Source organism: Carlito syrichta, unplaced genomic scaffold, assembly GCF_000164805.1.
Source record: "Carlito syrichta isolate Samal-C Ts95f unplaced genomic scaffold, Tarsius_syrichta-2.0.1 Scaffold113587, whole genome shotgun sequence".
NCBI classification, from domain to species: domain Eukaryota; kingdom Metazoa; phylum Chordata; class Mammalia; order Primates; family Tarsiidae; genus Carlito; species Carlito syrichta.
Window position 1 is genome coordinate 486,316 of NW_007057683.1, and position 24,994 is coordinate 511,309.

General features: G+C 38.7%; 1 protein-coding gene across 1 annotated transcript in view; it reads left to right on the top strand.

Moving 5' to 3' along the window:
* The window catches only part of LOC110596790 (serine/threonine-protein kinase Nek10-like), a gene marked incomplete at its 3' end in the record, with an annotated part of 105,290 nt that overhangs the window by 40,910 nt on the left and 39,386 nt on the right, over positions 1–24,994 (top strand). Inside the window, exons 5-9 of the mRNA XM_021719133.1 lie at positions 6,938–7,121; positions 7,216–7,302; positions 9,900–9,954; positions 19,780–19,817; positions 19,918–20,058. Coding sequence (XP_021574808.1) covers positions 6,938–7,121; positions 7,216–7,302; positions 9,900–9,954; positions 19,780–19,817; positions 19,918–20,058 — 505 coding nt within the window. The remainder of the gene's footprint in view (positions 1–6,937; positions 7,122–7,215; positions 7,303–9,899; positions 9,955–19,779; positions 19,818–19,917; positions 20,059–24,994) is intronic.

The following is a 24,994-nucleotide window of genomic DNA, read 5'->3' on the forward strand; positions in this document are numbered from 1 at the left end:
ATTCACAAACTCTTCATAATTTCACTTCTTTGTCACATAATTCTTATCCTAGTTTTTGAATACAATCTGTATTTTTAAAGCAAACTTTTGGAGATTTTTCTCAAGTTCTCAGGTATCTTTAAAGTTGGCCATTTATATACACACACACACACGTTGACCATTTAAGAATTGAACAGATATGCAAGCATCCAGATTCTCATTTTCTTAGTGCAATTTTTAAAAAGTGTGCTGTTTATTTATCTGAGTTGCTTTATTTTTATCTTATTGTACCATATATCATTTACAATTGCTGAGCACACCACTAAAGGCATGTGTCTGCAGTCCTCTGCTAGGAGATTAAATTAAGCCATGTAGAAAATGATGTATTTTAAAAGGACATTATTTTTGCGAACATATTTGCTTTTATTGTCTGGTTAATTGTTGACTGAATTTCCCCCAAGGCTGTGAAACTTCAACAAGTAATGACACAGGAAAGGAAGTTTCAGGAAAAATCATGATTTGTTTTGAAACTATTCTATGTTTGTTGTGTTTTATGAAATTAAAGCAGTACCTTACAGGCTCTCACACAGATATAGACACGGTTCTCACATCTGTGCTACAATCCTCCCTTTTTTATTGATATAATTTATATACAGTAAAACATACTGATTTTTAAGTGACTACTTTAGTGATTTTTGACGGACATGTAACCTCCAGTCAAAAACAAGAATCATAACATTTATGTCATTTCAGAAAGTTTTCTTCTGCCACTTTCTAGACAATACCCTGTTCAAGGACAAAGACTGTGGTCATTTCTGTAACTATAGATTACTTTTGCCTATTGTTTGACTTCATATAAATCAAGCATATGTATTCTTTAGTGTGTGGCTTCTCTGCCATGGCATAATGTCTGTGAGATTCACACATGTTGTATTAGTAATTTGTTTATATTGCTAGGTAGCATTAAGTTGTATGAATATACCATACTTTATCTAGTCTCCTGTTGATGAACACTCCTGTTGTTTACAGATTTGGTGTTTTATAAGTTATGACTTTTTTGCAAAATTCTTTTTGTGGGTATGTTTTCATTCTTTTAGGTAAATACCTAGAAATAGATTTTCATGGCCGTAGAAACATGACAGTAATTTTTTTGTAGACCACATCTTCTGCATTTTTAACAAATGACACTTTCAGATTATGACATTACTTCTCTCCTCCTCTTTACTAGTAATTTTACTTCTAGAAGGTCTGTATTTGCCTTAGGAATCCATCCATTTCTGATCCAGCACTAGCTGGGTTATGGGGTAGCAGTGAAATATTTTCCACCATAGTAAATTTGATACTGGGTTTTTAGATTGAATAGTAATGATCAATTTATTCCATAATTTATTTAATTTCGTGACAGTACATTACTATGCTGTGTGCTTTTAAACAGTTCTAATTAAGATAGTATCATTAAAATGATGGGGTTATAACTATATCATGCTAGCAGAATTTTTACCTTTGTATGCATATTTTTGTTAAGAGGTTCAAAATAAACCAATAAATAAGATCTAAACTTGAGAGTGTTTCCTTTTTCTTATATAATTCTTATAAATGTTGCTATTTGTCCAAGTTTTCTGATTTAATTTTAGTATTGCTTTTCTACTTGATAAGTGGAAAATGGGAGAAGGAAAATGCTTCAAGATTCGCAAATGAAATCAGACAATGGTATCATCCAAACATCTTTGGGAGAGCCCTGTGCATGGGTGCACACATACAATTTTAACTACTCGGTAGGCTGATGTGGGAGGATCCCTCGAGCCAGGAGTTGGAGGCTGCAGTGAGCCATGAGTGTGCACTCTAGCCTGGGTGACAGAGTGAGACCCTGACTCTTAAAAGAAATGGAAAAACACATACCACATGTGGGGGCTGAAAGATGGAAAGATTTTCATCTACCACAGGGAGGGGCCCAGCTTCAGACTATTTCATCAGCCTGATGGAGGGATGCAGAGGAGCTGCTCATTGCACTGTGGAAGCTGGCAGGGTCACTCAGCCATTGTCTGCTCTAAAGACTCCTTCAATCAGTTGACCACACTGGCTGTTTTTTAAAAAAATGCTTTGAAACTTAAGTACTGCATTTACGTACACTAGTATGCAGTTGATGATATGTCTCCTATTTTGAATTTTCTTTGTGCTATCATCCATGAAAAGCACAGAATTTGTTTGCCACTGATAAAAGATCACCTCAACTGGAAGGATCTCCATCAAGCACCTGGTGGCACTGAATTTATGTTTTTAAGGGCACAGTTATTATAAACAGGTGGAAGAAACTGGGTACAAATATAGCTAGTAAAATATGAATATTCCAGAACACGAAAGGAATAGTATATTTTTTAATAGTGCTAAAGTACCTATAGAATGCAGCCAGTGTCATATAAATATTTGTTTCTTGCTTCTTCCTCTCTCCTTATAAAGCTAACATGCAAGGCAATTTAAACAATTGCACTAATTTTAATAAAACAGACTCTCTTTTTTTTTTTTTTTTAATAATTAATCAGTATTTTTATTATAGTTTTGTGGGGTACAGTTAAGGGTTAGGTGTACAATTACGTTTCATTCAGACACCCTGTTGATAAGAGGTGTTTTCCCAGCCCCAGACAGATATTTGCTACTGTTAATCCCATCTCCCTCCCCCCCATCGTTTCCTAGCACCGTCAGTCATTTTCTTATATTATTACATTGGATGTTCAAGGTCCATTATATGAGTGAGAACATGTGATATTCTGATCTTTGTTTCTATGAGAGGTCACTCAGTATTATAGACTCTAGTTCCATCCAGGTTGCTGCGAAATTCATGATTTTGTTCTTTTTTATGGCTGCGTAGTATTCCATCGCGTATATGTACCACATTTTTTTAATCCAGTCCTCTTTTGATGGGCAGCATGGTTGTTTCCAGGTTCTTGCTATTGTGAACAACGCTGCGATAAACATACGTGTGCAGGTATAAAACAGACTCTCTTAATTCTTTTCCTACTGTAGCAATTAACTTGGGCAATGTCAGTCTGTTACTGTTAGAACTGCTATTCAACTACAAGTGTATTATGATCTGCTGCACACCTAAAAATGACATTTATAATGAGCAAAACGGAGCTAAACATAATTGCGCCTACACCAACACTGACAGGAAGCATCTTCTATAATGGTGGTGATTTCTATATCTGTGATAATTTTATTGTCTGATTTGCACTGTATTGTCCTTGCTGCCATATTGATACACAGAATGTGTCCATCCATTCCTAGTAGATACAGATGCCAAAATAAATCTAGTTAACTCTCTCTCCTACTCCCTGAAAAATCTTAGGTAATTAGAAAGTACTTTCATAAGAAAGTAAAAAAGATGATAATAGCCTAATTCCCCCCCTCCCATAGTTGCATCTTTCCCCCTCCCTAAATTCCTTTAACAGATTAATGTACTTGCTGGAGATGTCTTCTGAGAACCCTCTAGTGGCCTCAACATTTCAAGCATAAACATCCAACCATCCTCTTCCTTTGACCAGTGCCTTCTGGGATAAAAAGGCACATTGTTGTTGCCCAGCTGGTCATCTCTGATAGAGAAGCTTTAAGTGTCTCATAAGTCCAACTGGGAGAAAGGAAGGGAGAAGTTCCTCTCCTACCAATGGGTCCCTCACCAAATAGTTCTTCAGCTCTTTTTTATTAATTTTTTTTAAAGATGTGGGGTACAATTCAAGGTTAGGTATACAAATGTTCATTATACAGGTACTCTTGTTAATGAGGTGTACCTCCCCCACAGCCCTCTCCTGGCAGTTTCTCACTACTGCCAATGTAGGCTCCTGGATAAAGGGGCAAGATTTAAAGAAAAAAAAACCCACAGAAGTCACAAAACCCACTCATCCTATAGGGGATCTCACCTTCATTTTTGGCTCTTCTCTTGCTTTGATCTTAACACGGCAACTATTTATTGAACACTTGCTATGTGCAAGTTATCGTGCAAAGCACTGAGGGATTTATTTTATTTTTATTTTTTTATTTTGAGTCAGAGTCTCACTCTGTCACCCAGGCTGGAGTACAGTGGCATGCTCACGGCCATCCCAGCGTCAACCTGCTGGGCTCAGGTGATCCTTCTGCCTCAGCCTTCCAAGTACCCAGAACTACAGGCATGTACTACCACGCCTGGCTAATTTCTTGGGGGGGGGGGGCGGAAAATGTCTTGCCAAGTTGCCTAGGCTGTTCTTGAACCCACGGACTCAGTCAATCCTCTCACCTTGGCCTTCCAAAGTGCTGGGATTACAGGCTTGAGCCACCATGCCTGGCTGTGCGCTGAGGTATTTAAAAGGACTTAAACAGCCCCTAGTTCTTCAGGGAGCAATTTGAATAAAGAGTTGGGTCCTCAAATACAATGAAAAACTCTAGAAATCGTAGTAGGAAAAATGTGGCTATAGTGGCATATGGTTTATGACAAGGTCAAAAACTATATCAATTTTTTAGCAAAAACTGTCACAAGGGATCATTTTAGAAATGTAAGCTTTAAACACACTCTACATTCTAAAGCAAACTATATATTCGACATTATCATATTTTCTATGCTTAGAGAGTCTGAAAAGCATCTCTCAGACTGTGAATTTCCCTTTATCAGAATTTATGCAAACACTCAATTACCCATGGATGAAATTTTGGCACTGCAAGTGACTGTTGATTCACAACCCAGCTGGTGATTGGGTTTTGGTTGCAAGTCAAGCCTCCTTAAGTCTGGAATTGCCTTTTTCGGTACTCACAGCTTATCCTCATTCTTCATTTCTTCAAAAAGGAATAATGTCTTATCCATGCCTGTTCTTTACTAACATTTCATTAGTTTTAGAGACATATTCATTTCAGTATCTTAATTGCATCAATTCAGTAAAACATTTTCTCAACTCAGAAATTCTCCTCCATCTTTTTAAACCTTGATAGGATGGATACATCTTGGGTGTAAAGTCCTTGGAAGGTTGCAAATGCCAGTTGTGGTTTTTCAAATAGGATAGGGGATAGCTTGCTTAGAATAAAAAAGGTCATAAGGAAGGCCCTAAATGGCGTGCTTATTTATGTGTATATTTCTAAGGACTTCAGTTGAAAATCTTTAGAGGAAGAAGGGTGCTGTGGCTAGGGACAGAGAAGAGAGATGGACATGGAAGAAATTGAGTGGGTTTCACAGTAAGGTTTTGAGCTTTAGAAGGAGCTTCTAGGTTTGGTGTTTAGAAGGGCTAGGTGTCTGGGAACTGAGGCTGCCATTAGAAACCTCTTATTAGCTTTGGGCATTGGAGAAATTTCTGAGCAGCACACATGCAGCACTGTCAGAGGGTAACCAGAGCACTCATCATCTCATGTTCTAAGTTAGCTGACCAGGGTGGACCCTAAGAAGCAGAAATTGACAATTCAGAGTCATAAAAGCAGACTTTGAGCATCGAATGGAAGACTAGTCAGAAAACCTCAAAGTAGAAATGCTCCTTCACCTGCGTGTTGGCTTCAACAAAGCCAGAATCTCAGTGAAACTTTGAAGAAAGGAGCACTGAGAAGATTCTAAGGAAAGAGAAATAATAAGCACAATTGATTGGACAGTTTGTAATTCGCAAAATATTTTTGATATTCTTTTTATCTTTTCACCTTGTTTCGAGAACATAAACATGTGAAAGATTGTAGAGGTTTTCTTCTGACTCTAGCTACCCATAAGGTCTTAGGATTTCTTTATCTGCAAATCCTACTACCACAGAGTTTTCAGGAACCTGCCCCTTGAAGCTGTTGGTGTCATTTTAATTGTAGGAAAAAAAAATCTGAAATAAATAGACACAAACCCGTCTCTTAAATAGGCACCATTCATTGTTGGTGCCTTTTAGTCAAGAAGGGGTGGTCAACTTAGGACTAACCCATTTCTGACACAGTTCATAAGATGAACTCTTCCCTTTGACTTACGCAGACTTTTGTATTGTTCTGACTATTATTCTTTCCTTCCTTGTGGTCTTGATTTTTTTTGTTTGTTTGTTTACCTGATCTGTAACTTAGATTTGTCATCACCATTTAGCCCCACAGCCTAAGAAGTTTCTGCACACTTGCCACAAATGAACCCACACAACAAGCAGACAGCTTTGGCATCGAGAATTATGTGGGTAAAGAAACAAGGGGAACTTTTCTGCTGAGTCATATGTCGTTTCTTTGCCACTGTCATTTGCTTAGAAAAATCAAAGCTGCCAGCCTTCAGTGGCTTTACTCTTTTTTTCTTTATTTTCAGACATCATTTCTGTAGTTTCTGATAATACCATTTAGGGACATGTAGAATCACACAGCCAGGCTGACGACCTTGTGGTGCCATCATAGCAGAAACGCTCCCAAGAGTTTGGGAGGACTGGGGAGGAGCCTGTGGCGAGTTGTGCTGTGCAGAGTTTCAGGCCAGGCAGTAGTGGGGAGTCCCAAGTGGTCTGTAAGTCCCCTACACTGCGGGGGGGGGAGGTCTTCATCTTTAGAGGACCTCACCTCTTACTCTCTGTGGCCTGGCTTTGATTTCCCTTGGGTTTTGATGATAAGTAAGCCTTACTTATTCACTATGGTGCTGAGAGGATTCACTAGCAAATATTTTAGACAAAACTTAAAGGAGAGAAATTTCTGCTAAACGGATACCGTTTTTTGTTTTTTTTTCCACTGGACTGTACAGATCTTTGCTCCAGAGCTCTCTTACCACCTCCATTCTTTTTCGTCCAGCAGTAGCTTGTAGACCGACTTTTTAAAAATGTATGAACCGAATGGATTCCATAGCAAGTGTATAGATGGAACAACTGATGCTGCTTCTGCATAAAATATTTAAATGATATTTTAAGCATTTCAATATACATTCCAACCAACTTTGGGTCCTACTGGAGGAAGAAAGGAAAGAAGGAGAGGAAGGAAGGAGAGAGAAAGAGGCTACGAAAAACTGAATTTCTCTTTCCAGGAAACCTTTGAGAAGGCAAGTTTGAGTAGCAGCAGCAGTGGTGCGGCCAGCCTGAAAAGTGAGCTTTCAGAGAGTGCAGACCTGCCCCCTGAAGGCTTCCCAACCCCCTGTAATAAGGAGGAAGACAGAGCCTGTGACGAAATCCTGTCAGATGATGCCTTCAACCTGGAAAATATCGAGAAAGGTACTTCTAGTGAAAGCGTGTCAGCCTGAAGCCACTCTTGACTTGTTCCGTTTCAAGGTTCATTTGCTTTTTTATTGTTTTTATGAATGTGCAGATATATATTCAGAGCTCGATGATGAACTGGACATTTCGGATAACTCCAGCAGCTTCAGTTCAAGCCCTCTGAAAGAGTCTACATTCAGTAAGCTTTTCATATCAGTTTGCCATTTGTGGGATTCTGGCAGGTAGTGGTTCGGGAATCATACTTGAGTCAAGTAAATATCACCATAGCCATAACCCAGTGGTTCCTTTTCCAGGTGCAGTGCTAATTAGGAAAGATGTGTCTATCTCTCTGACAGAGCCCAAAGGCCAGCCAGCACAGTGGCTTTGCATTTCCTCAGCTGTCAAGTAAATAGTTTCATTATTTCTACCAGCAAAGGCAGGTTCTAACTGGGGAGTTGAGCTAACTAATTTGGAGACAGCTAAATCACCACAAAGAATAATGGATGTGACCTTTTATGGGTCTGTTGGTTAGAGGGATTAGAAGCCTGTGGAAAACATTACTCTCAGTGTAGACTAATTTTTATATAATTTAATTTACATTAGAGCAAAAGGATGTGTTATATTTAAAATAAGATAAAATGAATATTTTAATTTTGTAGAAATATAAAAATAATGGTATATAAATTCTGTCCATAATGCTAATCTTGACTTTTAATTTGAAGCAGTAAGGAAAACAGGCATACAGGGGTATAGGAAAGAGAAGAAAAAGATATATTTAGGTGAAATTGAAAGAGTTCCAGGAAAGATAGGATTAGATAAATTCAACAAATCTGAAACTGAAAGAGAAGCTAAAGTAGAAAATGAAGAGAAAAGAATTATTTGAAAAGAGTAAGTCGATAAAATGTTAAAATTATAGACATTTTCTGAAATAAATTAAGTGTAAATAATTATCTCTCCTCAGTGATTATATTATGAAAATCTCATAAAAGAACGTTTAAAATAGTCTCCCTAAAGATCAAACTAGAACCCTAAGGATTTAACTACATTTATTGTCTTTTCCAAACTTAATTGGTCCATTAAAATAGCAAATAGGTGTTCCAGATTTTCTAGGACAATCTTAGTTTCCAATACTCTGTCCTCCTTTTTTTCTCCAATGAATTCCTGCCTGCTAAACAAAACGTCTTCATTTGTGATTGGGAAGACATGAATATCATACCGAAAACAAATATTCATGCATATTAACATGTATAGAAAATTCTAGAAGAAGTCTATTACTGGCTGCTTTGAGATGAATTCAGGGCTGTATATTCCTAGTGACAATGATGGAAGGGTCGGTGGGGAGGCAGGAAGAAGCTAGATCCTTAATTTTGCATGTAGTAACTTGAAGTTACCTTGACAAGAACTTTAGGTAGGTTATGACATAAATATTTTATCGTATTTTTTAGATTTTTTTTTGAAAGCAGGATTTATTGAGAGGACAGGAAAAGCTCCCACAGTGGGAGGAGACCCGAAGGAGTTGCCCGTATTTTGTTAGATATTAATAATGGGTTTTCTTTTTGGTTTGTTTGGCATCTTTTCTTTGAAAAAAGCCCTTAAGCAAATCTGTCAAGTAAATAGCAATTTGTAACATTATACTGTAGCTGATGCTTTTATAAACAGACAATCTTTATGATATGTACTATGGTTCAGGTAACAGAAATTCAGCACTGTTGTTGTTGTTTTTGCCACCAATAAAGCCATGTTATTCCTTACATATTGTTTGACTGCCTTCATACTACAAGGGCAGCAGAGGCCAGTTGTGGCAGAGACTATGGCTTGCACAGCCTAGAATATTTCCTACCTGACCCTTATAGTTGGAAGTTTGGTCTTAGAGCCATATGAAAGTATTTATAGGCCATTTACTGAATATATGTCTCATTTTTTTTTTAAATTTAAAAAATGTATACCTAATGTTTATACACATTTATGAGATACATGTGGCAGTTTGAAACATGCATACCATATGCAATGATCAAATCAGAATAATTAAGATACCTATCACCTCAAACATTCATGATTTCTTTGTATTGGGAACATCCCAAATCTCCCCTTCTAGATGTTTTGAAATATTCATAGTGTGGCTGTAGTCACGCTAATGTACGACTGAACGCTAGAACTTATTTCGACTATGTGTTTGTACCCATTAACCAACCTAAATTCATTCGCTCTCCTCACTCTGCCTCTCCCAGCCTCTGATAATTATCATTCTATTTCAATCTCCATGAGATCAACTTTTTAAACTCCCACGTATAAGTGAGAACATGTGCTATTTGTCTTTCTGTGCATGGCTTATTTCACTTAACATAATGTCTTCCAGCTGCATTCATGTTGTTGCAAGCAACAGAATTTTATTTTTTTATGGCTGAAAAATATTCCGCTTTGTGTATATGACACATTTTATTTATCCATTCAGCTATTGATGGGCACTTAGGTTGATTCCATATTTTGACTAGTGTGAATAATATTGCAATGAATATGGGAATGCAGTTATCTCTTTGACATACCGATTTTCTTTTCTTTGGATATATACCCAGTAGTGGGATTCCTGGATCGTATGGTAGTTCAATTTTTGGGTTTTTTTTTTTTTTTTTTTAAAGAGCTTCCATACTGTTTCCCACCATTGCTGTAGCAATTCGCCTTCCTACCAACAGTGTATGAGTTCTCCTTTCTCAGCCTCTTCGCCAGCATTTAAAAATAAAATAAAATAAAATTTTGCAGAGAAAATAATGTAAAGTTATTTTTACTTTCTTAATTTAGGCATTTTAAAGAGAAGTTTTAGTGCTTCAGGAGGTGAAAGGCAATCCCAAACAAGGTATGTACAAATTAAGCTCCTAGAAATATTTTTAGACTTTGCAGATCTGAGTTGGTGGCTAAATTGAAACCTGACAGCCAGATGTTACCATGCACCTGTGAAAATAGATCCTATTACTCAGAACAATTTATAGTGTACCAAGTAGCATGCTGGAAAGAGTACTGAGTTGGACCTAGTCTAGCTCTGCCTTTTTCTTGGTTTGTGACCTCCAACTAATCAGTTAGCCTCTCTGAGCTCAAGGGAGGGCTGGGGGCAGGGCATTTGTGCTCCATGAGGTCATGAGGTTCCTGGTTTCTCATTCCTTCATATCCCCAAGGTGTAGGTTTCATCCTTATGGCCAGTATGGCTCACAAGACTACACTCTACATCCTACAGCCAGCAAGAAGAAAAAAGGAGAAGTGGAGACACGCCTCTTCCTATCACCTCTGCTCACTTACTGTTGGCCAGAACTTCCTCCCAGGACCACATCTAGCTGCAAGGGAGGATAGAGCATGTTTGGGGGAACGCTCTTTTAAAAGGAAGGAGAAATTGTTACTTTGGGACAGCCAGCAATGTCAGTGACAGTTGTTTCTTGGAGTAAGGAGTGAAACAAAACTTTTGCAAGTCCCTGGTGACATTCGAGAGAGCAGTTTCACTGGCACTGGGGCGGGGAGGGGGTTGGAGGGAGCAGAAACCTGAGTGCAGCGGTCTTAGATGTGCCAAGGCAGGTTGGGGGCAGTTGAAGAAAGTGTGGAGTGAGCCGGGAGAGTTAGCTTGCGGGGAAGGGATGTTTGATGGAAAAGGGCTCCTTAGCATGACTTCAGGGCGTTTGGGACTGAGGAGAAGCCATTGGAGAGGAGAGATTGGAGAGGGAAAGAGATAATGGCAAACTGTGGCAGAGTAACGTGGAGCTTGAGGAATAGGTCTGGAAAATGTGGAGTGGCAACCCTTTCTCTGTGTCCAGAGAAAGGGAGTCCATGACAAATTGAATCTAAAGAAGGATATAAGGAAGATTCTTGGTGGTTTCTGAATATTAGATGAGGTTCTAGCCCCCATCTGAGAGACCTGTCTAGATTTGAGGAGTGTGGTCAGCTAGCAGTAGCTAATATAGAGATGGGAAAACGACTGGTGAGCAACAGGCAGAAGGACTGGCAGACAGCGCTGAGGCTAGGGCACTTTCGGCGGCTGAGGCCACACATAACTGGTGATGCCAGTCGGGGGCCTTCAGAACTGTGGATGAAACTGGCTGGGAAAATGGCGGCAGGTCAGTGACAAAGAGTTAAGGCTGCAATGAAGTGTACCAGTCAGGGCTTTTTGGATACAGAAAAACCCATGACTCTAGCTGACTCGTGCAACAGGGGTTCAATAGAAGGCATTGGGGAACTTGCATGATTCAGATCCTAAAGGATCAAGCTTCGGAAGGCATAAGAGCCAGCTGAGCCCATGAAGTTGGTAAAGGAGGCTTCCTTGCATATGTGTAAGGGTATGAATGCTGGGATAAATGAGTTCCTGGCTGGTTTATTTCATTCTTGTATGACCTGCCTTAGGATTCAAAGCCCTGGGAGAGTTAGATTGGCCTGGATTGGTCAGGTTTCTGTTCACTGCCTTGAGGAGAGCTGAGATCCTTGATCGACAGTCCCTCGAGTCCATCGGGGGGGGGGGCCTTCTGAAAGGAGCAGGTGTGGGTACTGGGCAGCCTAACTGGAATCACAACCTACACCTGGGTTTGAGGGTGTTGGGAATTGCCTCATGTAAATGAATTTCGGAATTCTAGCAAATTCCTGGGGGGGTTTGGTTAGGTGGCAAAGGAAGGTTCATATAAAACAAGTCGAGTTTTTTTGCTGTTGTTTAGTCAAGGGTACAACATCACTGATAAATTTGTCTTCCCCAAGAGAGTTAGGTGGAGTCTCTTAACTTCCTAACTCTTTTCCAGTGTTACTGGTAACAAAACCCAAGGAAAAACCCTCAGGGTGAATGATCTACCAGAAAGATCTTTGGAGAAAGCCTATAAGACCTCCTGGCACTCTTTGGTGGGCCAAAGTGCAGAGACGCCATAGTTGGAAGTAACATGAAGGTCAGGGAAAGAGAAACAGTCTAAAACCCTAAGGAGAACCCACAGAGTGACTGCAGGGATGGGAGACTTGAGTTAGAAGATTCAGGGCTTGCTGGTCCCCAGTGTTCCCCACCTTCTGACTTCCCAGCACTGATAAAGCAAGTATTTTAGTACAAAAATAAATTATGACATATAGGTGCTCTCCCCAATTAAGTGAACCTTATATTAAAACGGAAGTTTTCAATCAGATGAATTTAGGACTCTTGGACATTCCAAATAATTTTACTTTTTTTTTTTTCTGAAAGGATCGATGGAAAATTGTCTTATTTGCAAGAATCCAATTGTTGTCTGCCCCTTCAAAAACATAAGAAGCATGTGTACTAGATATTTTAGAGCTTTGTTTTTAAAAAGCTAGCCATTAGCTCAATATTTTATAACAAATTTGGGCAAGCACAAATCAGCAGAAAAGGGGAAGTTTAATCTGAAGTTCACTGAAACAGGGATATTACTAAGAGTCTTAACCTGGGGTTATGACCAAGTCAACAGATGGATCTAGAAAATGGCCCAGAGGTTGATGCTGTGGAAAGTGTGTTCCAAGGTAACAGGCCCTGACCTAAGGCAACATTTACAAAGCTGTGCTGTGTAATGTGCTACATTCAGTGTGACATGCCACCATGAGCACAGCTTGGTTTAAGACAGGCTCTCTTCCCTCAAAGAACTCACTGTGAAATGGAAGTACAGGGGTAGACTTCAGAAGAAAATAAATGATAAAGACAGTCTTTGATTCATGCTAAGTTAGGGGAGAGAAAATTAATAGCTTGAGACTTCCTTCCAGGTAATCCCCAGGGCTTCTCTGAATTAAAAGGGGACAACACTAAAATCTATTTATAATTCTTTAAAAGGCATTAAATATAGCTGAAGTTATTCTCAATCTAATTTGTTTAGGATTTTCCTGCATTTCTTGGTTTATTGATATGAAATATGAATCCATCCTGCAAAATGTTTAGAAGGTAAATGAGAAGTTTTCATATAAAAGAAGACAGCAAAACTACATAGTAGAATAAGAACAAATAGAAAACCAAGCCTGGACAGTTTGATCTTTTGGCTATTCTCTGCCTTGTGTGAAATGGTATAACAGTTACAATGAGATCCTGGGAGACCTTTATTGGCTCTGATACAAGGCAGTTGGTCCCCATGAGAAGTAACCACAGAGAAGTGCATGCCTCACCTGAGCACAACTTCCGAAGTTTAGAATTCAGACTTGGGCTAAATAGTACTGAGAGAAAGCTTAAGCATGAGTTTGTAGCTTTGGTCACCCTAGACATCAGGAGTGAGATTTAAATCAATTGCCTTCTGGAGAAGGAATGTTCCTCCCTGATAAGTTGGAATAGGCTCTCTTGGGCAAATGAGCCAGACATGTGGATAAAACATGAGTAAACAGACCTGGAAGGACAGCTCCTAACTCCTCAGAGAAATTCTTATGTTCCATGGCTGGAGAATAATATTAGAACTGGAAGGCCCCTGGGTAATCCAAGCCATTATCAGTTGATGAAACCTTTTTCAGGAGTATAATTAATGGCAAGACCAAGAGAGGACCAGGCTCCAATTTCTTTGAAATTTCAAACTTTAAAAAATTTTCAAATTTGATAAAAAATACTTTGCCTTCTATTACTATTTGCTGGGAAAGAATTAAGAATGGGCTTGACTTTTCCCGGTTTTTATGTAGGTTTTATAGGCTGACACCGTGTATACACTTTGATAGTTCCAATCTAGCACGTCGTAGCATTTTATTTCAACTTATGCATAGATACTCTGTATAGTGGAATTTCATAAGGCACACAGGGACTTCAGCCTCTTTAGCACACATACTCAGTTCCTAGTAAGCGCTGGCCATTGTAGTATGATCATCTTAAGAACATTTGTTCATTCACTCAGTTCATGGATATTTATTGCTCTATGCCAGGCATGTGCCATACTATGCCCCATTCAGCTTTGCATTCTTCAGGGCATCATGTATGGCACATAAGTGCCCATCTACAAATATTTGTTAATTAATAGATGAATGACTGTCATCTTTGTGTAAATTTCATATTTCTCATTGTAAAGGACTGAAATCTTGCTTATTGGCTTGAACCGACAGCCTTTGCCATAGCCACAGCTCAAGGTCCATTTTTTAAAGGATCCTGTTGCTCAGGCAACAAGATTTCTCTGTGTCTGCTTGTCTCCTGTTGCCAAGGCAACTGGGTATAGTTTGCAGGCTGATTTGAGACATTGGATGTTTGCAGTCTCAGAGATGCCTGTGGTTCACAACTTTTTTGATAAATCAGTTCAGGCATAATTGTATTTGAGAGTAAGCTCCTAACCTGCAGTCTTGCTATGTAAAGATGATCATGACCGTTAAGCATTGAGGATGTGATCGGAGGACCTTGTGTATTTTCAGGACTTGTGGGTACTTTTGCTTGTGGCCAATTTCCTCCCACTCCACCTTTTTCATAATTTGTGTCTAGTTTACCTCCACTGCATAAATACCGCATGATCACTGCTTGCCAGAATCAACCTGGCCTGTCTGCCAATGTCACATTCCAGCAGGCTTACCAAAAAAGCAAACAAACAAAAAATAGTGTTAGACCACTTTATTTTTCTCTGTAGCAGTTCTATATATTCATGGCATATTGCTCATTTGTTCTAGCTGTAATTGGAATATGAGTGGAAGACCACAGGGGCATCAACCCACTTTCTTGTCATGATACCAAGTCCATTAACATTATAGACAGATAAAAGCCCTTATTGAATATGAGAGCTTGACCCTACATAATGCTGCTTATTCACACAGGGCATGTTTATGAATGTCACTGACTGAAAGAGATCTTTCAGCTGTGAAATGCTGCTTAGCTCAGATAGTGTGGCTGCAATAGCCTCAGAAGAAATCATCTTAATGTTATAAGCCAAGGCTCTCATTTCATAAGGTTAATCTTTTTTTCTCAATGTCAAATGGTATTGGCTACTTTTCACAATTGAATTTAATTATGTGATATACTTATAATGCACGTGAAAATATTTCCTTTGTTTAGAGATATATCTAAAGGGTGTATTTTATTTTATTTTTTGGAGTCAGGGTTTCCCTCTGTTGCTCAGGCTGGAGTGCAGTGGCATGATTACAGCTCACTGCAGCCTTGATCTCCAGGGCTCCAGCGATCCTCCTGCCTCTGTCTCCTGAGTAGCAAGAACTATAGGCGTTTGCCATCTTGCCCAGCTAATTTTTCTAATTTGTGTAGAGACAGGCCTTGCTTTGTTGCCCAAACTGGTCTCAAACTCCTGGCTTCAAGTGATTCTTCCACCTTAGCTTCCCAAAGTGCTGGGATTACAGGTGTGAGCCACTGTGCCAGAACTAAGGGAATTTTTTTTTTTTTTTTTGAGTCGGAGTCTCACTCTGTTGCCCAGGCTGGAGTGCAGTGGCACGCTCCCAGCCACTGCAGCCTCGACCTGCTGGGCTCAGGTGATCCTTCCACCTCAGCCTTCCAAGTAGCTGGAACTACAGATGCACACCACCACCAGCTAGTTTTTGTGGTTTATTGTAGAGACGAGTTCTCGCCAAGGTCTCAAACTCCCAGGCTCAGGCAGTCCTCTCGCATTGGCCTCCCAAAGTGATGGGATTACAGGCTGAGCCACCACGCCTGGCCAAATTTTTTTTTTTTTTTTTTTTTTTGCGTCAGAGTGTCACTCCATTGCTCAGTCTGGAGTGCAGTGGCATGCTCACGGCTACTCCAGTGTCCACCAGCTGGGATCTGGCCATCCTTCCACCTCAGCCTTCCAAGTAGCTAGAACTATAGGCACACGCTACCATGCCTGGCTAATTTTTTATTTCATTGTAGAGATGAGGTCTTGCCAAGTTGCCTGGGTTGGTCTTGAACCTGTGGTCTAAGGCAATCCACTCGCTTCAGCCTCCCAAGGTGCTGGGATGACAGGCTGAGCCAGTGGGCTCGGCCTAAAGGAATTCTTAAGAGATAAAATTCTAGACCTTCATCTCCTTCATGGCCATTCTTGTGGCAAAATAATCATCCAGATAATTCACTCTACTCTTAAATTAATTCAGTGAAAAGTCTCTTTACAAAATTTCAAAGTTAGCACCTGCATTTCCACCTTACCTGCTAATGGCTTTGGGTGGAAGCTGTAGGCTAACACTCATTTTCTTTTTTTTTTTGAGTTGGAGTCTCCCTCTGTCGCCCAGACTGGAGTGCTGTGGCCGCTCCCAGCCACCGCAGCCTCGCCTGCTGGGCTCCAGCGATCCTTCCGCCTCAGCCTTCCAAGTAGCCGGAATTACAGTCATGCGGTATCACGCCCGGCTGATTCTTTGATTTATTGTAGAGATGAGGTCTCGCCTGCCCAGGTGGGTCTCGAACTCACGGGCTCAGGCAATCCACTCACCTCAGCCTCCCAAAGGCGCGGGATTACAGGCTGAGCCACCGAGCCGCAACACTCATTTTCATCAGGTCACTTTCTCTTTTGACTTGTAAATTCCAGATGAGGTCATACCAGATCCAAAGAGAGCTGGAAGAGATGACCTTTTAGAATCCTTTCAGCCTTCCATTTCTCTGAATTCTTTCATCAGCTTAAAGTACTGTTGGTCAATGTCCATTTCAAAACTTTCTGAGAACACAAACTGCAATATGTTAAGCCTCTTCACCAGAAAATATTTTTGGAAAGTTCTCTTTGTGTTCAACTACTTCTGTGTATTTTCCAGCTTAAGCTGTCATGGGAACACCATCCTCTGTAGCCATGATTCTCTGTTGAACATAAACATTCAATCTGGTTTAATCTAGAAGCAGACTTCCCCCAGGCTCTGCATAATTTCATTCATTGGTCCATCTGTGGACCCAACAGTTGCATAGTTAAAAGCTGTCGCTTCTGGTCACAATGAGTCTGTTCTATTCTGAAATTTCAAATGACTGTATTTTCTTATGGTTAGTGATATAATTTCTAATAAATTAACATGTTTTTTTTTTCCTGCTATACATATGCAGTTTTGTAAGCTCCTAGATTGTGTAGACTGTTTCTTTTTACCATCTCATCTTAGTGTCTAGCATAGTGCTTACACATTGTGGGCACCTAATAAATATTTCCTGGATGAATGAATAAAGGTGTAATGTTTCTTTAAAAAGATTCCCTCAAGTTTATTAAAGAGGAATTTAGAATTTTATGAGGGAGAGGTAAAGTTGGCAACAGCTTAGTATCAGCAGGATGGTCTATTTCACATATCACACAAGCACACATGGTGCATGTTTTTTGACATGTAAAAATGTTTGGAATGTTGGGTTCTTCTGGACAACAAGAATAGTCATCTATTGAACTCAGCATATAAGTGGTTACCAGCTTTTCAAGAACAGTATAACCTTATGGATGCAAGTATTCCATAAGTTGCATTTTTATTCACCTTCTAAGTATTGTGAATTTAGTAGTTAAGTGACATGACTGTAATATGTGTACAAAGAAAATAACCACACTTTCTAAGGAAGGACCTGGAGCTTACTATCAAATATGGTGGCCACTGGTCACATGTGACCCTTGAGCAGCTAAAATGTGGCTAGTGCAATGGAGGGACCGAACTTTTAATTTCACTTATGTTAATTTAAATGTAAAACAATGTAAAATATCTTATTAATTTATATATTTGTAATAATAACATTTGGGATATTTTTGACTAAATAAGACAGGAAGATAAATTTCACTTGTTTCTTTTTTTTTTAAAACGTGGCTGCCGAAATTTTAAGTTATGTTTATAGCTTGCATGAGATTTCTGTCAGACAGTGCTGGCCTCGTCTAGAAGACAAAGGGACAAAGTTATTCAGAAAGGATTTGCTGGGGTGTGGCGTGTGCACGGAGGTGTGAGGACCTGGAGCAGACTCTCTTGTTCTGCGCCTCAGCCTGGCCTTGAAGCTGTCCTGCCCATACACAGACATTGCTGGACATTGCGGTGATTGTTCCTCTTTCTGAACTTTCTTTTTTTGAATTGGAGTCTCACCCTGTCCCCCAGGCTGGAATGCAGTGGCATGATCGTGGCTCACCACAGCCTTGACCTCCTGGGCTCAAGCGATCTCCTGCCTCAGCTTCCTGAGTAGCTGGGACTACAGGCGCACGCCACCATACCTGGCTAATTTTCTGATTGTTTTTATGGAGATGAGGTCTTGTTATTTTGCCCAGGCTGATCTCAAACTCCTGGGCTCAAGCAATTCTCTCGCTTTGTCCTCCCAAAGTTCTAGTATTACAGTTGTGAGCCTCCGTGCCCAGCCTCTCTCTCTGAACTTTCTGGTGGCAGGTCTGCCCCTTTTCTTTCTTTAAGCATGCCCTTTAGCCCAGGGCTGGGGAGAGTGTATAAGCTATGCAAGGCTGGAAAGTTCCATTTACTTTTCAAGGCTCTGGAAACGTGGACTGAGAATGGGACAGAAAAAATAGGATCAAGGGAGGGCTGGCTTGGTGGGGTTCAAGGAGGGAGATGGAGAAAGATATGGAAGAAACTCAGAGGTGGATGTAAAGATTTTGGTATTATTCTGTTATCTAAGTTGTGTGATAGGTAAATGAGTGCCAATTTGGTTTTACTTAATAACTTAGGTGTGTGTTGCATATATGTATCCAAAAATTCTATGATTAAAATGAAAGGGTTGGGTAAGAGTGTTGTCGGCCATGTTTTCTTGAATCTGAATCCTTGTGTTCACTCCTACTTGGCAAATACCTATCATGTACCTTATAAATAGCAGATGTTTGATATATTTTTGTTGGTTTGCATTAAATTGAAGTATGACTCTTATGAATTGTGAAGGCACAGATGTTTCTTATTTCATTCCAGAAAATGATTAGGAAATTGGCTCTAGGTTACAGTGGGAAAAAACAAAGCTGAAAGTTATTTATGGATATCCCTGGTGGGGTCTAAGGCCACCTCCACAGGGTAGAAGACACTGAAATCAATTTGCAAAATGATCAAGCAATCTAGAATTTGGGGGCAGGGCAAACAAGGCATATTACTAACACTGGAAAATTTAGGAAAAACATAGTTCTAAATGCAAACAGTGTCTCATTATAGGTATAGGGTTTATTCTTCTAAGATAGCAGAAATAAATAGTGGAAAATACCATCTATAAAATTTTAAATGTTATTTATTAGTAATACAAAATCAGTGCTTTGATTTTTAAATATAACAAGAGGCTGGGCGTGGGGGCTTATTTCTGTCATCTCAGCACTTTGGGAGACTGAGGCAGGAGGATAGCTTGAGGCCAGGATTTTGAGCCCAGCCTGGGCAACAAAACAAGTTCCATCTCTACAAAAAAATATAAAAAATTAACCAGGCACAGTGACTCACTCCTGTAATCCCAACGCTATGAGGAAGCTGAGGCAGGAGGATTACTTGAGCCCAGGAATTTAAGACTACAGTGAGCTATGCCACTGCTCTTCAGCCTGGGCAACAGAGTTGGACCCTGTCTCCAAAAAAAAAAAAAAAAAAAGTATAGCTAGAAAATCATTCAAGACATTAAGATACTAAGATTTAGGCTTTTAATCATATGCGGAACTTATAAACTACAGTGATGGGACAAGTTGCTTTCATTTGCCAGTAGAATGTCAATTCTACTCTGTGTTGGAATAAGTTTATTTCTCTCTTTTTAAAATTCTTAAGAGCATCTTAAAGGAAAATAACTGTTATTTGTGTTTATAGTGTAGACCACAGTAGAGTGTAGATGCTCAGGAAGTATTTGCCAAATCTAAGTTGAACAAGTCATTTTAACCGCCTCTAATTCTATTTTCAGAGACTTCCCTGGCGGGATAGGATCAAGACCAAGACCAGGTAACTTAGCATGGGCAGAAATAAAATCAAACACTCCTCCCCGAAATTCAGCGGAATTTATGTTACAGTTTCATGTCTTTCCCCCCTTTTATTTCTTCAGCTTTGCTGCCTCTTGACCTGCTTCTACAAGTGCCACCCCCCATGCTCAGGGCCCACGTTAAGGAACTAGAGGTCGAGTTAGTGACAGGATGGCCGTCCCATAGCCTTCCTGCCGTGATCCTTCGCAGTCTCAAAGATCATGGTAGTACTTTTCAAATCACATTGCTGTCATGCGCCCAGTGGGCTAACACATAATTATAGCTGGGCCTGAGATGTCTGAATGATGCCTAGGACTTCTTTTTAATATAAGTAGCAGGAGAATTCCATTTTGTTTATCCACCTTTATTAGTTTGGCAATTTGATGGTATTACAGTGCTTTCTGTATTCACTTACTGATGGAAGTATCATAGGCTGTTTTTTCAAAATTAGCATTTTTCTACTTTGGTGGAATGTTAACCAGTTGAGCTATTGATGCTTGAAGTTTATACCTACTAATAAAAAATAGTGACTGTGTTTTACATAGGTATTTCTGTGAATTCTCACCTATATGATTCATATAGAGTGAGAGTGAATCATATTTTTTTCTGTCTTCTCTACTTTGACACAGATAATTATTTTTTAGTTATTTCTGTTTGTATCTGATATCATATAAGATCACATTATTTCTCTAACTGAAAAATGATGGATCCTTAAACATAAAAGTTAATAATATTGTCTTGGGAAGAAAAGGATGTGTTCATTAATCTGATTCTAATTTATATTAAAGAGGACCAAAGTCTAATAGTAACATTAAAATTATTAGCTAAACCTGGACAATTCATCAAAACATTTAATGATTGTGCTTTTAACATATGTGTGAATGTGGGACCCTTGAGCATAAAGTTCTGCTTTACTATTTTGGTTAATTTGGTTATTGCTTAATGCTGTTTTCACTTTGACTTCCTTAATTTACATTCTTTTGTAGAGTCAACATATATAGTGAACATGGGCTATGTGAATTGATTTATGTAATATTAGCCCATGTCGCCACATTTATTAAACTTGCTTTGGAAGAGTTATTGACAGTTTGGGCCCATTACAATGTCAACATAGATGCTAAAAAAGATAGTTGTATTATTAAGATGTCCAAAGCTATCATGTCAACCGTGCTTTGTTCCTGTGATTTTGACAAAGGTAAGTTTACAACATAATTTTGAAATTAAAATGATTGTTGTTGATTGGTTTTATAACAACAAGAGTGGAACAAACATGTATATGTAAGCAAATCACAGTTCTGTTGTAATTCATGATAGGAATGCATTTTCCTAGAAGGTATGCTGAGTTAGTCCAATGTATGACTTGATTTTATGTCAGTGATATTGATTAGTTCTCTGGACCTTTATTTACATTATGGTACCGTTTACATTTAACATATTCCTTATTCTTACAATTTTTCATGCCATCTAATTTTTCAAAAATTACTTATCCATATATTTAAAAAACTTGAATCAGAATACACTAAAGCATTTTACCTGTTATTTCAGCGAACGCTACATTTTACCTGTACAAGGAGTGGTTAGTTTTTACTAATATTGTAGGACACATGAATGCAAAAGAGAAGATTTGGATTTCCACCTGTGAGTTGTTCTATTTTTGAGTCCCGAAATTAGGTCTTTATTTTTTTCCACTTTAAGACAAAAATGTGTTTTGGTATATATCATAAAAGCCATATTTTTTTTTAAGTGTTGCAGTTAGATTTGGACTATTGGTTGCTTTATCAAATTACAAACAATTGGTGCCAGACCCACCACACTTGCAACTCATGCTCTATTCCATTCATTACCTTAGCGTCTCTAGTCTAACTAAGAAGTGACACTGTGACACTAACCCAACGGTCCAACAATAGGAAAGTGAGTTTGGACCAAAGTGTCATGTGACATTGTTGATCCTGTCAGTTGTGAGTTATACCCCAACTCTTTGTTACTAAGAGTAGGTAAAACACTGAAATGTGGGAATGACTTATTTTTTTTAAAAATGGATTATTTTAGTGTGTTTTTATTTACTTAATATTTGATTTAGCTTTCCCGGATGGAAAGTAACATGTTGAAAATTATACATAACCAACATCTACAACCCAGTATTGCCTAAATGTTTTGGAAAAAACTGGAGGTAAGGGGAGAATTTCATCAAAATCTGAGTATGCCCCAGGAATATATGTAGTGTGAGAGCATTGTTTTCTGTGTGCTATGGCAGAACACAAGGTTGGAACCATTATTTTAGAACACCAAATTGTCCTATTATGATATGACCTTGGCTTTGTGGCACTCCTGAAATATGGACTTCTAGGTTTATAGTGTGATGATTCAGCTGTACATAATGGCATCTCCAAATTCCTGTACAAGTAACCATGGGACCAACTCAGGTTAATGCTATTAAGAGTTCTCTTGTTCTGTCTTTTAATACTGAGTGTGTCAATATTTTATTTTATATATATGTATATTTTTTCCCTTTGGATTAAATTATAGATTGCAGTCTTCTGTCAATAGTAATGAAAATTTAGAAATTCCTATATTGCTCAGATAAAAATATTAACAGCAATTAACATGAAATCCACAAATGAATACACATTTTAACTTTGTTAATTATTTCAGCTCCATTTCTCCAACTTTAGTCACTTGTGAATTTTCCCATTGCCCAAATCCAGCTATGTCTGAGAACTATATATACTACTATTTCCAATATTTTTCTTGACATTGACTCATTCTCTCAATTTAAATTCATTCACAAAAGAAGTTTATATTATTTCGATAAATGAAAAACCAGTATAAATTATCAGTTGCTATAAGTAGATGGCAATTATAAAAATAAATAAGTCTCAGTAAATATTGCCGTCCATGTTTTCTGAGGTTTGTTGTCTTTGTTATAAAAGAACGTCAGCTAATATTAGAGAAAACGCTGAAGATATACTTGCATCATATTGAAACTCAATCCTTAGTATAACCAGTAGAAAGAAAATTAGAAAAGGAATATCTTTCCTGCTAGGATCTTGAGTTCCCAGTCCACTTACTACATAAAATTAGTCTGTATAGAGATGCCCCATGCCTTGGGAAACTGTATTTTTAAAAAATAATAGATTCTGTTGTCTCTTAGAGTCAAATGAATCAAACTGATAGATATTACCAAGTATTTTGAATGGCAAAGAAAGTCTAGGGTCTGTTCTATATAAAAACAAAATAATCTTTTCCTCCTAAAGTGGGGAAAATGGCATAAATTTGTGAAAATTAAAATGATACCAAAATTGATACCAATATATAAAATGATACCAATATATTTGTTGTGAAGTATGAGATACTGTAATGTTATAGATGCTACTAGTCTGGGTAAAATATACATTTTTGGGTGTGTAGGTTAAATCTAAATTTTATTTATTTATTTATTTGAGTTGGAAGTCTCACTCTGTCACCCAAGCTGGAGTGCAGTGGCACGATCACAGCTCACTGCAGCCTCAGACTCCTGGGCTCAGGTGATCTTTCTGCCTTAGCCTCACAAGTAGCTGGTAATACAGGCACGTGCCACCATGCCCGGCAATTTTTTGTAGCAACTAGGCCTCTCTATGTTGCTCAGGTTGGCCTCGAACTCCTGGGCTCAAGCAATCCTCTTGCCTTGGCCTTCCAAAGTGCTAGGATTGCAGTCGTGAGCTGCCACGCCCAACCAAACCTTAATTTTAAAGTGCAAATATAATGTCAGCTAAAAATATAGCCTAATTGGACTGGAATGACACTGATATTTTCCCCTCCCTTGCTTGGTTTTTCAGTTAGTCAGCACCTGACATCCAGGCATTGAAGTGATGTATAGGGATTCTTATGCTTTGCGTTTGGGATAGAAATCGTTACTTCATGATTTCTGGGCTCTTAATTATGTTTTCTTATTAGATGAGCCTATTTTTACACCTGTCTTTCGTTCATAAAGGTTATATCTAAATTAATGTTTCATCCAAATATTCTAGAAAGCACAGCTAATGTTCTAGTTGCCCTTACATATAAGTAATCTTCTTTAGGTTACTTTCTACTGTTAATCCCATGCCCCCCCCCATAGTTTCCCAGTACCATCGGTCATTTTCTTATAGTATTACATTGGATGTTCAAGGTCCATTATATGAGTGAGAACATGTTATATTCTGATCTTTGTTTCTGTGAGAGGTCACTCAGTATTATAGACTCTAGTTCCATCCAGGTTGCTGTGAAATTCATGATTTTGTTCTTTTTTATGGCTGTGTAGTATTCCATCGTGTATATGTACCACATTTTAAAAATCCAGTCCTCTTTTGATGGGCAGCATGGTTGTTTCCAGGTTCTTGCTATTGTGAACAACGCTGCGATAAACATATGTGTGCAGGTATCTTTTTTATAGAGTGATTTGTGTTCTTCAGGGTATATTCCCAGCAGGGGGATTGCAGGGTCATATGGAAGGTCAATTTTTAGAGCTTTTAGGAATCGCCACTTTCAAACTAGTTATTGGCATATGTACTTAAAACTAATTCTCACAATTGCCAGAGTGATTTTGATGATGAATCTTCTCTTATTTTAATTACATAGCAATTTTTTAGCATATAAGATTATGCTTACCTGATTTTAGTCAATATTCTGTAATGCTAGTTTATATTATGTAATTTGGTGTGTGACTATATATATTTCTATACTGTTTGTTGGGGTTTGGGGTATATTAGTTATACTCCCAACTAGACTGTAAGCATCTTCAGTAAAACTTTTATATATACAGGCATACCTTGGATTGATATGCCTGTATACGTGCCACAATATACCCATATTGTGGGTTTGGTTCCAGACCACAGAAATAAAGCTAGTGTTGCAATTAGGAGAGTCACACAATTTGTTTTTTGTTTCCTGGTGCAAATAAAAGTTAAGTTTTACACTATTCTGTAGTCTATTAAGTGTGCAGTAACATTATGTCAAAAAATGTGCATACTTTAATTAAAAGTATTTTGTGGTTAAAAATGATAATCATCAGCCGGGCACAGTGGCTCAAGCACTTTGGGAGGCCAGGGCGAGAGGATTGTCTGAACCTGCAGGTTTGAGACCAGCCTGGGCAACATGGTGAGATCTTGTCTCAACAATGAATCAAAAAATTAGCTGGATGTG